Source organism: Macrosteles quadrilineatus, unplaced genomic scaffold (genome assembly GCF_028750875.1).
Source record: "Macrosteles quadrilineatus isolate MER2022 unplaced genomic scaffold, UCM_ALF_1.0 Scaffold_4__1_contigs__length_99947679, whole genome shotgun sequence".
NCBI lineage: Eukaryota > Metazoa > Arthropoda > Insecta > Hemiptera > Cicadellidae > Macrosteles > Macrosteles quadrilineatus.
In genome coordinates, this window is record NW_026542597.1 from 58,509,728 (window position 1) to 58,527,411 (window position 17,684).

Sequence of the window (17,684 nt, forward strand, 5' to 3'; positions counted from 1 at the left end):
TTGCATGCCATGTCAATCTGTATGTATTTGTTAATCGACGATTGCAATCTATTATATAATACGCTAAGCCGATTTTTGTAAACAGAACTCCTCTCTCATTTTTTGACCGATTTTTATGATTAAAGTGTCAAAAGAATGTCCCTGATCTGTAGTTTTGCAAAGTGTTATTATTTTTTTGAAATCTTAATTAGTTCGGGCTGGATCTTCCATCAAAGTTGGGTTTTCTTCAAGTTGGGTTTTCTCCCATAAGATTAACATAGGGGAATCTAAATATTTAATTGGAAAATTTGTCTCCACTAATTTAAGAGAACAGGGCGTAGAAACTTGTAGTGCAGTAAAAATAAGAGAAAAATTCCATAAACCTAAAAAAAAATAGCACAACCGGGGAATTTGGTACAGATTTTGGGTGTACCTTCCTTTTGAACATACTAAAAGTCCCCTAAAATTGAAGCTGTGCTACGGCCGCCATATTAAAAAATGGGGGCATATTTCTGTATTTTTCGCTATAGTGACTTTATTATTAGAGATACAGGAAAAAGGTAAATATACAAAATGTAGGTCATCTAAAAATACACATTTTTTGTATTTACCATATTTCTCTAAACCCAACGGTTTTTGAGTTATTTGTTATTAAGTATATTTAGTTTTTTCTATTTATCAAAAATAGTTGAAACACATGGAAATTGACCGTTACTTTCAAGGATTATGATAATTTATCCCATCTATCTATCTATATATTAATAGGCAAGCGTGTTTCTTTAAAACCTTTTTTCTCAGGTCGTGTGCATCGCAGAGAAAATCTACGCATACTGTTGGAAAGATATTTTCCTGTAGATGTGCAGAATGCCTCTAAAAATTAAAATAGGCTAACAAATAAGCACAAAAAATTAATTTGAAAACTTCAAAAAATTAACATGGAGCATATGGGTTGCCATGATGGTGACGAAATAACAACAAAATGTAAACAGAAAATCAAAACAAATGGAAGAAATTCAAATCACATGTGTTATTTACAGTGTGGGGAGAAAATAGAGAAGTCTGAAAATTAATTATTTTTGGTCGAGTTTCGACCACAGGACGACCACTAGTTTAGTTAAATAGTGTGATACTATAAAATCTTAAAATTCAAGCTTATTTTATGAGTAAAACAACTCTGCCACAGCAAACCTGCAGACTCAGCAAATTTCCATTTGATTGGATGTTTTATAAAAAATGTATATGAATAAAATTAGGTTCAACAGGTACCTAGGTTTGCTGCTACAGGTAGGTTTTTATAGCGTGTGTTTTTTAGTAAAATATCAATAACTTAGTATAAAATAATTAATTTTCCAAGTTTGATCATAATAAATCTATAAACAAACCAACTGCAACAGTTACCTAATTCATAATAATAGCATGGTAGCTTAAGATTTACAATTTACAAATTTAAATATACAAATTTTGGTTGTGTTTACTAAAAATATGGCGATTATTCGTCACGATTCGAATACTAATTGAAGGGGTTTTCAAAAGGAGATGAAGCAAGTAATTTAAGTACTGTAATATTAACTCGTACCAAGTATCGGAAATATTGTATGCAGTGAGGAAATCAACCATATTTTGTAAACTACGTCATATTAATATTTTATACTCATTTTTACCCATTTAATAAATTAACATTTAATATTTTGATGGCACTACCACTATCACTCTGATATCAACTAAGTGGGATGAATAATTGTCGTAAACCTTGAAAGTAACCGTCGATTGCGATGGGTTTCACCGATTTTTGATAAATAAAACTAACTATACTATACCATACTTAATAATTAGTCACCAACATGAACTAGACACGAAAAACACCCTTCCAAATTTACAATGGGATGTCAAGTATAGTTAGTTAGTGTGGTGGTGCCATCAAAATACTAAAATGTTAATTATTAAATGGGTAAAAAATGAAGATAAAATATTAATATGACTATTGCATACTTCACAAAATATGGTAGATTACCTTACTGCATACAATATTTTCGGTGCTTGGTACGAATAAATATTTCTTAAATAACAGGCTCCATCTCCTTTTGAAGACCCATTTGGTTAATATTCTAATCGTGACGAATAATTGCCATCTTTTTAGTAAAAACAACCAACATTTGTATATTCAAATTCGTTTATTGTAAATTTAAAACTTCCATGCTATTCTATGAATTAGTTAACTGTTGCAGTTTGCTTGTTTATAGATATATTTTGATCAAACCTGGAAAATTAGTTATTTTATAGTAAGGTATTGATATTTTACTTAAAAAAAACACACTATAATAACCTACCTGTAGCAGCAAACCTAGGTACCTGTTGAACCTAATTTTATTTATATACATTTTTTATAAAACATCCAATCAAATGGAAATTTGCTGAGTCTGCAGGTTTGCTGTGGCGGAGTTGTTTTACTCATAAAATAAGCTTAAATTTTTAGATTTTATATTATCACTGTATTTAAGTAAATGGGATAAATTATCATAATCCTTGAAAGTAACGGTCAATTTCCATGTGTTTCACCTATTTTTTTATAAATAGATAAAACTAAATATACTTAATAACAAATAACTCAAAAACCGTTGGGTTTAGAGAAATATGGTAAATACAAAAAATGTGTATTTTTAGATGACCTACATTTTGAATATTTACCTTTTTCCTGTATCTCTAATAATAAAGTCACTATAGCGAAGAATACAGAAATATGCCGCCATTTTCCAATATGGCGGCCGTAGCACAGCTTCAATTTTTGGGGACTTTTAGAATGTTCTAAAGGAAGGTACACCCAACATCTGTACCAAATTCCCCGGTTGTGCTAATTTTTTTGGGGTCAAAACATATTTTTACTGTACTATTGGTAGAGGTGTCCAAAGAAAGGTCTTGGTCTGTAGATGAGTTATCAAAAGAAAAACGAAGTAAATTCGCTTAGGGCTCTGCCCCAGAAACCTGTTATTACGCTCTAGCGCTACTCAGCAACACAAACAATTTAATTTATCTCTAAAAAATATATACTTAAAGTGCACTGAGCAGCAGCCTAAAAAATACTATGTAACTTCCTCATATAGTTACAAAATGCTCAAACTCGCATTTTGACATTTATGAATCGGCTTATATTTATCCAACAGTTATTCATCTGCAGAAGAAGTTCAGTGTGCTCTTATCGTGTCTAATAACATACAAACACAAAAACCTTGCCTAAAATGGTACCTATCTTGACAAATTATTTGCAGTGGCCTATATAACGGACCGTGGTCCACTGGATTGGTAACATTATTGAAAGTAACACGATATTTTGGCTGTAAGAGTAAATACTATTTAAGCAGCTACTGTCATGACAGAAAGTCATGTTCCTTTTAAACTAGATCACATTATCCTTTATAAGATACGTTGATTAACAATGCATGTAAACGTCAATATTTACGTAACAGCCAATTTACAGAATGTTTTTTTCTCTTTGGAAATGCCATATTGCCATTTCATTTGCATTATTTGTTGCCAATGAAGCCACACGACCATATAAACGAGGAGGCCCCTAACCGTCGATTTCGACGGGTTTCACCTAGTATTATATATTTCTGTATTGCTTATAGTGTAATTTGCTGATACCTAAATTAATAATCACCAAGTAACTTAATCAAAATTCGATTGTTTACCGTCCTACTAATTCAACAGTTAGTTGTCAGCCATGTCAGTGATCTCAGTGTCCCGCGGTGCTCCCATGGTCCGGGGACGGATGACCGGGGGTGGAGGGTGCCGAGTGCCGGATATTAGAGGGTCACGTGACCACCATGCGGGACAGTACAGTATACAGGGTGTGGTGTGCAAGGTGTACGTCTTCTGATGGATAACACACTGACAGCCCTCATGTCATGCTTTCCTATGGGAACCAAACGAATAGTAAAAATGAACCTCTCTTTTAGTATACCGTCACATATATTTTACCGCAGTTTTTAACAAAATAAGTGGTGATTTGAAGGTCGTCATTCATGGTATTCATAGTGATAGCCCCTGGACTACGTTTAAATGACTTCATATGCTTATAGGCTAACTCCGTCAGTAGTCCAAAATTGCGTCTAACTTCAATATTGTTCAAAGCTTACATGTTTCGTTGCAATGCAACATCGTCGGAGCTTTTTAGCGAATTTCCCATATAGGGAATAAGCTATTACCGTAGTACTCATGGTAAGACCTGGACGCGGGACCGATTTTTTTTTTCGTTTTGAGGCCCCTAGAGGCCAAAAACACCATCCGTTCAAATTCATATATATATATATATATATATATATATATATATATATATATATGTGTCCGTCAGCACGATAACTCGAGCAAAAATGATCCGATTTTGATGAAATTTGGTACAAACGTGTAAACCTACGTCTATTCGAACGAGTTCGCGATCCAGCATGATCGGACCATGGGAACGGGTGTTTACGGGGGGTTTTATGGGGTAAAAATAGGTTTTTCCCAATTTTGACCCAAAAAACATAAAATTTAGCAATTAATTTCCAAACCATTTTGTAGAGCTTCAAAAAACAAATAATTTAGTATATTGAAGCGTTATTATGCGCCTAATGGTTACGGAGAAAATTCAAAAAAATTGTAAATTTAAAATTCCCATGTTATTCTTATGGAGAATGAGTAAACTGTTGTAGTTTGCTTGTTTATGAACATATTTTGATCAAATTTGGAAAATGTTTTTATTTCTTACTAACTATTAACATTTTACAAAAAAAAAAACAGTTTTACCCTCCCTGATGCAGCAAACCTAAATACTTGTTAAACTAATTCTATTTAAATCGGGAATAAATGTTATATTTTTAAGTAGACATTTCAGTGTAAATCCAATCAGTCAAATGGAAATTCGCTTAGTCTGCAGGTTTGCTGCGGCGGGGGTATTTTTTTTAAACATTAAAATTTACACATGACTACTGACTGTAATAGCCTATAAAGCTAATACATCGTTACTTTTGACCAGAAGTCTAAATAGAAATGTTAGGTTAGTTTTTAATCATAATTTATTGTATGAGTTAATGTTGTTTAAAGGTCTATTAAAGGTTGTGTTTAGTGTTTTACCCTTGTGATGGAAAATGTCCACGAGAAACCCTTAAACAGTTTTGTAGATAATAACTGGCAATAATACAATGAACGTATATCGGCAAGTCAATAAGTCAGGCTTTGGTTGCTTGTTTATTATCAAAACTGATTCTTCGTAAGTAAAAATTGCAATGCTTTAGTTATGTTCGATTTTTTAAAGCTAAGCATGTATTTTAGTTAACTTGATTTAGTTAGCACTATGCCCTCAGTTGTCAGAATTATTAATCAATAATTGGGTTTTAAAATGAGCAAGTTTACTTCATAAAGTTGACACCTCGTTGGAAAAGTCTTAAGCAAACCTACGAAAAATCTTCTAAAGCCCTAAATTTAAGTGAGTTGCGAGTTTAGTATAATCGCCCGGTTTACTTATAGCTTGCCTACATTAAATTAACTAGGTGGTGTTCGTAGAGGCGTCCGCTAAATTGAGCGGAATTATTAGGACATTATATTGTCACTGACCCTCATCATCCAGCTTCATGATTATTTTCCCTTGCAATTTGAAATTGAGAGAATACTTGTATAAACCGTATGGGTGATTACAATAGTTAAGTATTGTTCCCCAATGAAGGGAAATCGAAACACGGTAATGTCATTATAATTATATTGGCATTACTGTATATTGTACAAGTACATGTGACGTCAAAATGACGTGTTTGGTCAGCAAGGGGTACAATAATTCCAGGGGTAAAATTACGGCAACCCAGTGGCTAAAAAAATAGTATCTCGGGCTTCGGGCTTTAGGTGGGCGGGCTTAACCCCTACAGATCCACAATTGGACCGTTTTCCTTACAACCGTTTGAATTGCACACATAATGCCTTTGGTATGAACACTTACAGCAGCAAAAAACTATTTCCTCCAATACACACCACATTAGTGTTCAATATTCAAATTTTCACCACGGCAAGGTGGCTCAGTGATTCCTTAGCACCGCCACCATGAGTGAGAAAAAGAGAGGGTGACGAAATGAAGATGGCAGTGACTCACCCCCTCCCCCCACCAGTAGCCCCCATCATCCAATTGAATCAATTGAGTCCAATTGACGCTCATTGAGACCAATTGACCCCGGCATTCCGCCAGTGTACTGTCTATGTCTAGCCTGGGAGCACGCACATAGCAACATGTCGCAGGACTACATGGCGACATGTCAAACCTTCGACATTTGACACCACTATATGGCCTAGGTTGTGAGATACCCTGCAAACGATGCAATTTTAAAATCGTTTAAGAGTTGACCGACAGAAGAAGGGGTCAGTCAACCCTAGCAAGGGTGTAGGTGTCGTTGACTTTGATTAAATTCAACCTTCCGGTAATTTTGTCGTGGGTGTAAGGGGTTACAGTAAGTTTAGTTTGAAAGCCAACGATGAGAATGTAAATACTAAATACATTTTGTAATCAGGACTTATTTCATACTAGTGCACCCGTTGCTCAAATTCGAGCAATTGCAAAGAATGACAGCCGTTATTTAAAAACGAATAACAGTCACAATTTTTGATGACTTAACATTGTCAACTCATAGATAATGTAATAAATCACTCCACTCCAGTTATAGAAACTAAAGACTAATCACTCCGAAAACGAATGCTCTTGAGTGTATCATGTGTTTACTATGAACAGCTGTAATTAATACAAATTATTCGTCTGTTTAAGTAAACAAAATCGGTTCTCCATAAGAAATTACATTTGATGGCCTGTGGGGCAAAGCCCGAGGACTTTTGTTACAAAAATTGGTGAAAGAGGGGGTCTACACAAAAAATACTTTATTTTGACACATCCTTTGTAAAAGTCCGTCCATTATTAACGGAGGAGTAGTGTTTCGTAGAAATCGCCTTCACGTATTATACAGTGTATAAATTAAGCCTTGAAACAAATCTTTATTTATAAAAACGAAATAGCTAGAAATATTCTGTTTGTAGCATTGATTCTTAACAAATGTTTCGCAATGTTTATACCAAAAAAATGTTTAACCACCCTAGCAGGTTACGAGTGACTCTTTTTCTCTAATAGCAACCCCTATTGAGTGACCCCTCATTTTGAAGGGCCTGTCAAAAGAAACACAAATATGCAAACCCGAGGTGAATATCTCACCCCTAGCCAAAATGGCGGGTATTCCGAAAATGGGTGTTTTTTTCAAATAAAATCAAATTTTGGAATAACCGTCATTTAGGCTAGGGATGAAATATCTACCTCGGATTTGCGTCATTGTATTTCTTTTGACAAAACCTTCAAAATGAGGGGTTACTCAATAGGGGTTGCTATTTCCAAAAAGTAAGTCGCCCCCACCCCCTACCCTGCTAGGTGGTTTAAAAAATATTTTTGTTGTAAAAAGTTACGGAACCTTTGTTAACAATCAACGTCACAAACAGAATATCTATTATATTATTAAAGTGATACAATGCAATTTTATGTAAGCGGCTAAGGCCATTTACCAAATAAAAATATAGGCATATGCCACATCAAAATAAAGCTTAGAGTGTGTAGATTTGCCGAAAAGTATTGATATGGACAAACTCCCTAAGGGCTCTGCCCCACGGGCTGATTTCCAAAGGGCTACGCCTTGCATATTTTGGAAGTTATTATTCGATTAATTTAGTGAACAACAGCTGGCCAATGGAATTGACAAAATATAGTTTGTTTGTTTACATTTTTGTTTACTTATTTTATTATTTACTTTTATGTTCTTAAAAGAAGTGTGGCGAATGGACAGTGTGAAGCTATTTCTATCTGTTTGATACAAGTGAGTGATTAAAGGTGTTCGAAACACGATGAATATGGGATTAAAAACCATGTATGTTCTTCGTTCCAAGAGGTTGTCACTGATCTTTAACAGGTCGCAATTTCATTGAAAAGTATTAAAGTAAAGTATTAAAGACGTCGTGAAAGAGAGCTGCGTGTTTAGGTACAACCTCGCCCAACTTAAGGACGTTAGGTATGAAGGTTCCAATGCTTTTAACACCCTTTCAGACGACAATTTCTCGAACTTGGGCCCTTTAAATGAAATATAAAGTCAAAGTTGATTAAATTAATTTAATGGTGGCTTCTGTTCACCCGTGAATTCGCGGGTAGAACCTCTTGTTTCTATCTATTTCGGTATAAAAAATACAGGTTTGTTTCATTACTTAATTTACACACTGTATATAATGATAGCGTAACTTATAATAATACCTCGTATCTGGTTTAAAAATCACGTGTTTGTTAAATTCCACAAGTCCCGATGATGCAAAAAATTCGCATTATACAAGTTCATTTTTTAAAATTATTTGAACCTTGGAAACAACTGTGAAGCTTGTACACATTAACCTAAGTCAATTTAATTTTGTATGTCTAAAAATACCTTTAAAGTCACTCATTTAAGCACGTCCTTTTTAAATCCCCCTACACCGGAAAACTAGAGCACCGACCAAGATCAAACTCTTCTCCTAAATTCACCAATTTTAAAGAATGACATCGGATATTTAAACCTTGACTAACCTTTTTCAAAATAAATTCATACTTTCAAAATCCCAGTTTTGAGTAACATTAAACAAATTTTTCTCAGCTATTTAGAAAAAGTATCCTTTTTGCAAACTGTCACTGAAATTTTTACTTGGCAATTTTTTTAGTATAGTGGTCGTTTTTATAAAACTGTTTTATTTTTAAATCAGACTTTAGCTTTTGTAAAATATACCATAACTATTATAGTTAAGTAGCTTTCGTAAGTAGCTTAAAATGACTATATTAAACGTTTATAACTATTATCAAACTCTACCATGGAGTATAACTACTAGTTATTTACTAATTTTTACTGTTTTACTATTTTTATTATTACTAATTAATTACGTATTATGACAACATCAGAATATATTATTACATTTAAATCTTTATTATTCTTCAACTACTCGGTCAATTGACACCAATCACATTCGCCTTCTAAGAACGCAATTCAGACGTGTCATAAACATTTTACCGACAATCGCCGGTCATGATCACCGGAAGTACCTCCCCTCAATTGCCGCCCAAAGCTGCGGTAATGAGGAAGTGACGTCATCGTTGGCGGCAACAATCCAACAGCTGATTGTGTTATTTATAAAAATATCACCACCTGAGAACGGAATAGCCAAAGTTGTCACCACGACTAATGAACAACAATTGAAACACTAATTTTGTGTGTTAGTTTGAAGTATTGCGATTTTAGTCTTAAAAAAAACACACTTGTATTGTGAACGAAAATTATGATTTTGATTATCGTCATTTATCTATTCTATTCTTTTCATTTATGGTTCGTGACACTTCAGTTTTGCAACCCTGCTTATATGCATACACGATGGGAATGTGTAACCGTAGGTTGTTTACAAAGTAGGCCTAAACAGTGGAAACCACCATGATAAATAAGGCTGTTATCACAACAACATAAAACCAACCAATGTTTACAATAATTCAATCACTTGAATAAATATATTCAAGTCAGTAAAGATAGGGCCACCTCTGTGATTTAGCTACTGGTTTATTTCTAGTAAAGCCGATGATCACTATACTGTACTGTATAAGCTAGGATTCTCACGGCACGGCTATCTTAATAGTTAGATACCTATAGTGATCAAAACGAACATCTTTCCAGAACTTAATTTCTTCTCCATTTCGGACAGCACTTAAACTAAAAAGGTTGTAAAACGGCAAACGTTTTACGGATGAGACACCTCCAACGTTCTATGCACAAAGCGTCCACTTTTGGTTTTACTGTATATCCAAAATGATTTCAAAATATTAAATCACCCAAGGCATGGTAAGATTTGGTTCCTGATTAATAAGCTGACGTGCGTTTTAGCAAAGCTCATGGTTTCAATTAATATGCATTATTATCAAGAATCCCTACAAGTTTTTAGTATATGGATGCTGGGAAATCATAAAAAACACAAATCAGATCTCTTTGACGATATTTAACGTGCAGAGCTTACCTATTCAAATTAATTTTTATGAAATCACCTTTTGTGGTGTCAAAAGGCTAAGCTATCCCAGAACATTTTGAGCTTAAGACATTATGATAACAGAAGCAAGGTATTTAATTCAACGTTTCTTGGCACCAATAATTTGTAATAAATTATTTACAAGACATCCAGTTTGAGTGATTAAAAAAACTGATGTTTAGGCCTAGTCAATTATAATCCCTCAAAATGGATGTCTTTTAAATAATGTATTACAAATTATTGGTGCCAATAATTATTATAATTCTATATTTAACTGAGCGGAGCTCTTTGGAAACGACTTCAATTCAAACTTTCTAACACTATCCCTCAATAACGGCAGAACATATTTTAGCCAAACTTATCAAGGTTGTTTCGACAAATGTTTGGAAGGTTTAAGACGAAACAGTTTCAATTATTGATAATGCATATTAATACAATTTAAAAGTAACTCAACTTATTTAAATTTTAACATTGACCTTATGCAATAAGTTTACATTAAATAACGACGTAAATGTAAACAAAACCAAGAAACATAGCATATGTTTAAAATCAAGGCAATGCACGACCTAATTTGAGTACAAAGGATAATTATTTGGATGATGACCACTGATAAAATAATACAGTACAAAGAAAGTATTACACGACATTTAGAAACTACCACTGATCATGATTATCTGAATTGGGATGCAACAAATAATATTTATCTAAAGTGATTGGGAATTAAAACAACTATATCAATCAGCAGTTTTAAATAACTAGGCATCACTAAACCAATATTTATTGTATCTAAATAGGCTATTAATTATGAATATGAGGTATTTTTATTTGCTTGAAAAAGTGCAATTAAACTATGACTATTATGAAATTTATTGTGGAAACGTTTGAGTGTGCCAATGTCGACTAAAACCGCATGTGTTCGATATCAAAGATAATATAGAAGTAAATGACGGTTAAACAAACAACTTTAATAAAAAAAACTGTTGCAAAACTTATGACAGCTGGTCTGACCATACAACTTAACCGAATTACATGCGGTTGGTACCAAATGAAAGATATTTTCCTGTAGAAGTGCAGAATCCCTTCATAAATTAAAATAGGCTCAAAAATAAACATGAAAAATGAATTTGAAATTGAAAAAGAAATTGAGTAAAAGAATAATCTACTTTTACTCTATAAATCTTGGTTGACAACGACTTGGGTATAGAATTGCCCAATTAAGTGCCTAAAGTAGTTTTTACAAGAACGCATAAATTAAGGAAAATTTAAGAATGCATTCTCAAAAACTGCCTTATAATTGTAGAAAATGAAGACGAGCAACAAGCGCACGAAACGTACAGACCCCAAAGCAGAAAAATCTTTAACAAATTACATCCGTTAATCATATGGATCCATGCAAGATTATTTCTGCCTGATTTGCCAAATCTGGCCAAGATTGAGAAAACGTTGATTGGTCGGGTTCAACCAGAAAAGTTGGTTCACCAGATGACATTATCAAGCAAACAAAGAAAAAATACCGATACAAAGGATGTGTATGTAATGTGCACATCTTTAATTATAAAACTTGTAATGGATGTTGAAAGTCCTGATACAAACTGAACTAGTAGAGTACCCGTTCTTCGTCCGGGGTTGATGTATGTTTAAATGGTGCTTTTTGAAATCTGAAATGCAAAACAGTGTAAAATAAGATTCAATTCCAATAAATGTACCTATCAAAAACTTTTAACTTACTAATTACATAAAAAAACATTTTCAAAAAATAAAAGAAAAACAAACTCAAAGCTTTTACTAACTTTTAAATGATAAAACCAAGCATAGACAAACAATAATTTACAACAGGAAGTGTCAAAAGTTATAATATAGATTGGTAATATAGACAACTAATCTATAAGTATTAATATGAATTTATGATTTAAAAAATTGTAAAAAGGCAAATGGTGTGAACAATATTTCTCTCAAAATATTCAATCTTCTAAAAAATCTTCAATTTTTAAGGTGTGTGCCCTACTCTAAACAAATGTTAATTGTAAATGTGAACTTCATAATTTCACTATTTTTTACACCAAAATCGTTAAATATAGTTATTCACATTGGCGAAATTTTAAATAATTAATTAGGGTTAGATACAGTAACAGATATACAATGTTACTTATTTCATAAAATCAATAATCAATGAACCATCAAATATAAGAATAAATAAACATGTCAGATGATTGTAGAGAATATTATATGCCTATTTATAAACCAGCTGTGGAATTGTGAATTAATGTGGTTTGACAGTTCAGTTTGTTTACATTTGGGTGGCATAGCAAATTGCAAACATTATATGTGTTCTCATGGCAGTCATGGAGACCAATCAATATTTAGTTTTAAAATCCTCACCTCAAAACTTTTAAAGCCAAAGGGGCAAAGCCCACGGTCAGTATCGAAGTGTGAATAGTCCTATAAAGGTCCTTGGTACGGTAGCTATATTTTTGTATAATTTAATACCAGTCAGTTCAGTAGTTTATGCGCCTGTTAGTAACAAACATACAGACAGACATCACTAGATTTTTATATAATAGTATAGATTTGTTGTATGTATCTATAACAAGTGCTTTCATTTATTGTTTTATTAAAAACCATGAAACACGATCCGTTCGCTCAATTGACTTTCACTGCTATGAAAGAGCAATCCTAGTTAATTTTAAACCCTTTGCCCTGCTTTAAAAAGCGAAACAAGTTTCTCATTTACATTAGCGTACAGGAGCAAAAATATTCTACTCTTTTGGCACCTTTCTTATTTTTTGTATATTTGAAATACAACTTGTGTATTTAAAAAAATCCTTATATATAATACGTGAAGGCGATTTCTACGAAACACTACTTCTCCGTTAATAAAGGACGGATTTTTACAAACGATGTGTCAAAATAAAGTATTTTTTTGTGTAGACGCCCCCTTTCACCAATTCCTGTAATAAAAGTCCTCGGGCTTTAATTATGAAGAAAAGGGGTTTTACTTAAGCATTGGACGTCGTGCAATGCATCCAACATTACTAAGTACTTGGTAACATAGATCAGTACTTAGCCTTACCCACTTCAATGTTGCTGCGTTCCCAGTAGGTACTTTAATTCGTATCTTCACAATATCTCATAATTTTTCCGTTACCCCAAAACCCCCGTGGTATGTTACCTACGTGAACCCACTCACCTCTGCCCGCATTTACGGAAACTTATCTTTTAGATCGGTTTCCTGCAGCGCTAAAACACCAAATTACCCGGTATTTGTGAAAACCTTTAGAACTGGGGTAAACTGGAGTGGCTTTGTCCTGGCCTGAGATTGCAGCTACTGGTGATGCGGGCGCCGCTGCGTGTGAGAACGCGTGCGAGACGTGCGGGGCGTGCGTCAGCTGGACCATACGGGCACCCTGTCATACCGCGGCGCATAAGTGACTTCGGTGTTTTGTAATTCAAGAGGGGATCATGCTGGGGTAAACCGTCTATGTGTTTGATAAACCTGTAAGTGCTTTATAGTTTTCGTTTGATTGGCGACTTCGTAATGAAATGTTGTTTGAATTATTAGGTCTATTTTGTATTAAATATGTGTTAGTGATTTAAGTGACTGGAATGACACCCTCGATCACCTGGCATTAAGTGATGGATTATTTCATTGCAGCTCGCTCGTCCCTTAACTTGTTGACAAGCATTGACTCGCTTATGAAATTTAGAATGTCGACATAGGCTTTTATGAAAGGAAAGTAAACTCTGGTATTTTTGGTCATCTTATATAATGCTATATATTGATGTATTGATGAAAAATAAATTAAAATGTTAGCATCATTAATATTTTAGCTTTAATGCCTACACTAACTTTATAACTGCAATGAACACAATATTCCAAATTCTGTTGGAAAATAAATGTTAACAACAGTTATATAAAATAAAATTAAGTATTAAATGATGAGATCCTCTTGATGGCATGGAAAGTATCCTTTACTGATGAAATTTGGTATGTGGGTACTAATCTTTGTTATCTCCAGGAGTTTGTCCAATTTTTGTAATTGGATTTTTTATGGCAACTTTCAAACCCCAGTAAAATAACGGAAATTGGTTTTTTTACCAGCTTAAACGATTTTGTTTAGAATTTAGTATGTTATAGTGGAGTTGTGATAAACACTGCTTCGCTTAAAACGGCGCACAAAAAAATTAATCATATTTCTAAAAACATTTAATTTTACTGCCAAGAATGTTTGTAATTTTTCACACTTTAATCCCTGAATATATTAACAATATTATCTCTATTTATACATCATTTAATAATTTTCTTCGAACTGCGAGGAGAGATTTAGGGGGTTGTACAAAAATCAGTCAGGGCTTTTATTGTGTCTAAAATAAAAAGATCTCCTTTTCAAAGAAACATATCCAAAGGTCAAACACCAGCTTCACTCACTTTGTGATCACTGAGTAATACGTCAAGAATATTCACCAAACAACAATCATTGCGATTATAATCAGACATTCCACACAACAGACGAATGGAATTATGTTCTGTCTCTTTACGATCCAACATCCATTCGTTTATTTTGTAGGCCTATATCAATGCCAAAACGTTTAAGTAGTATAATTAACTGAGAATGATGGAAGTAGACTTCACATTGGTGGCATTTGAGTGCGCTGATGTCGACCACATTTTTATCTTTTCTTTTAGGGTAAATTCAACGATGTGTGCTTTATTCTTTAGGTATGGTACTAGAAGACCATACATTACAAATTAAAAATAATAAATTAAGTTAAAATAGTTTAAATGTTGTTAATATCAGTGAACGGATGGTGCACAAACATTCTCGCTATAAACCAGATTCATCTAACCTTTGTCTTCAGCTGATACACAACTGTAACAAAGTATGTTTAACACATGGTACAGTAGTGTGCAGTGCAGATTGTTCACTGCTTGCTTGGAAGATTGTATTTAAACTACCATCGATGATGAGTCAGGCTAAAGCAGTTTCTAATGAATGAAATTAATGCAAATCCTCGCAAGAGATTCAAAAATATTTTAAAGTGTATGTAGTTATCACGATTACAATGCTTATCTCGTGTAGAAGTTGTAGAACTTGTTTTACTTACCTTTTGCTGTTATTTATTTATTTATTTATTCCATCGGCAAGATCACCAATTTACAATGTGGATTCAAGAAGCCTATGTGGTGACAACATGCATTTTAACAGAAAACTTAACACATAACTTAAATCTATGGCAGGAGCAGAGCAACATTGGTAAAGGAAATATAATCTTGACTAGGAAAACAATAATTTAACAATGAAGTACAAAATAATTGTGAAAAAAGCAATAACAAAGGTAAGAATTTGGTATGGCAATACAGTTAAAACAATCGATCAGCAAAATCAAGGTGAATCTTTGGCCAGGAAAGCTATAATATAACAAAACAATGCTGCTATTTAATCTACTTAACCGCATTATGTTGGACGCAACATGAGCGCTGTACCTATATTGACTACCCTATTCAATGAAGGCGCAATCCTATGGTGAGCGTTCAGGGCTAAGTTTTGATTGCTATTGTTAGTTAGCTTGGGTAATGTTGATGTAGCGATAGATAGTGTATTGTTGTGTTAGTAGTTGGATACAGTACAATATTAGGTAAGGTTTACAGTGGACTATTTAATACTCTCTGTTTTCATGTGAATAACTATTTTAAAATACTGTAATTTGCTGGGTGGCTTAGTGGATACAGAGCTCGCCTAAAAACATTCTGGTTCGATCCTGAGAAAAGTTAGACACTTTTTTTATGATTTAAAACTGAACCAGCTCTTATTTTTATTGTTAGGCTTTTATTTATTAATCCAGGTTCAAGAAACGGTTGGTCTTATTAAGAAACAAAGCTACTCAATGCATCTCACTCCAGTCACCACTCTTCCACTCATATTTGGATTAAAGCACACCTAGAGGCAGTAATAGTTTTATCTTATGTTTTCAATCATGTAGTTTTATACATTTTCACCTGTAATGAGGACATATTTTACTTGCAGCGTGACATTTGACTATTTTGTAAGCCAATGTGAACAAACTAAGAGAAACTTAAAATGCTTGAGTCTGTGCTACGATATATCTTTCCTCTCCAAGCTTATGATTTTCAGTTTGCTCTTTAGTTCAGTGGTTTGAAGTTTATTTTTCATTGAAACGAATATTTTATTGCTGATGCCAGTAATTTTTTTAAAATTAAGTCAACTTTCAAACGCTTTTAGGGAAAGCGGTCAAAAACCTATACAATTTTTACATTCCACCAAGATAAATATAAAAGTGTAACGCTTAGCAGTCGTTTACGTTTGTTTGTACAACGTTTTATTACTCTGAGGTACAACTTATACATTTACCATAACAACTACTTATACTACACAGCTATAATATCAACTGGTGAGTACAAATACATAAACCTAATTTAAACAAATTTAAATGATCGTCTACTTTTTTTCTGAATTTCTATACCGTTTTGTTTTTTTTTTCAGTGAAGTACAAAATATATCAACTGGTATTAAACAGTTTTTTTTTACTCATAATCAATTTGGCTTGGTTTATGTTAGACCAATTTTATTTTGTAAGCATAGAATATTTTTACAGCTAACAATACAACAATACAGGTTATGTGTTTGTTGTTATTTAATGTTACTGGTTTTTTCACTAATAAAGTATGATGTAACATACCGGGTGCCCACGAAGAGGTCCCTATTTTTTAATTAGTATATTAGACGCACCGAACACTCTACAAACCTGAAACTCAACCGTCATAACATATGTAAAAGAAATACCCCTGAGTATCAGTTTATTCTGACACATAAGAACAAAATGGCGGGATAAAAAGTAGGTTTACCCTTAAAGTAAGATTGCTGATTTGGTTTTTTTCCTGACATTTTGTTTGGATCAGTCAGAATTAATTGAGACTCGATGGCAACACCTTTACATACGTGTTAGTCTTGACTGTTGAATTTCAAGCCTGGAGCGCGCTCTATACGTCTGTCATATCAATTGAAAGATATGGACCTCTTCGTGGGACACCCGGTACATTCGACAAAAATAATCGTGATCCCAAAGATGTTTCATTGGGCCAAACTATTGGCTTCTAGAATTTTTGAGCCTAAACATTTTACAAATTTTGGGCAGGTTTAAAGTAAATAATACTTTTTAAGCGTATAAAAGAAGCATTTCAATTATATAACTTCGCTGATTTTTTTTTAATTTTTCCTATAGCCTATAACTACCAAATTATCAAATTACCCTCGATAATTATGTGGTGTATGACATCTTGGAACCGTGATTTATTTTTGGTATTGTTTACATGTTATTCTGTTGACGTAATTAATATTTTATCATAATTAGCTCAAAAATAATTGTTTGTTTATCTTTCTTGAAATAATCTTACCCATTAGCTTCAAAAGTTTGGGTACAACTTTAACTTTTCTTATATTAAAAAAAATTGTTTCTTCCACTTATACAAACTTTTTTGAAAAACATTTTTGTAAACAACGTGTTGCAATCCTCACCGTGTCTACGTCATCACCCCTCTCCACCGCCATTGGCTGACGAGGCTCCGCCCCTCGCTCCCATTGGTCCTCACTCCTCTCCCCGCGCAACAACCACTCCTG

At 33.5% G+C, this 17,684-nt stretch overlaps 1 protein-coding gene across 1 annotated transcript in view; it reads right to left on the bottom strand.

The window, feature by feature from the left end:
* LOC128992950 (uncharacterized protein K02A2.6-like) overlaps positions 1–17,684 on the bottom strand; it is a 34,125-nt gene that overhangs the window by 16,006 nt on the left and 435 nt on the right. Inside the window, exon 2 of the mRNA XM_054416696.1 lies at positions 17,583–17,681. Coding sequence (XP_054272671.1) covers positions 17,583–17,681 — 99 coding nt within the window. The remainder of the gene's footprint in view (positions 1–17,582; positions 17,682–17,684) is intronic.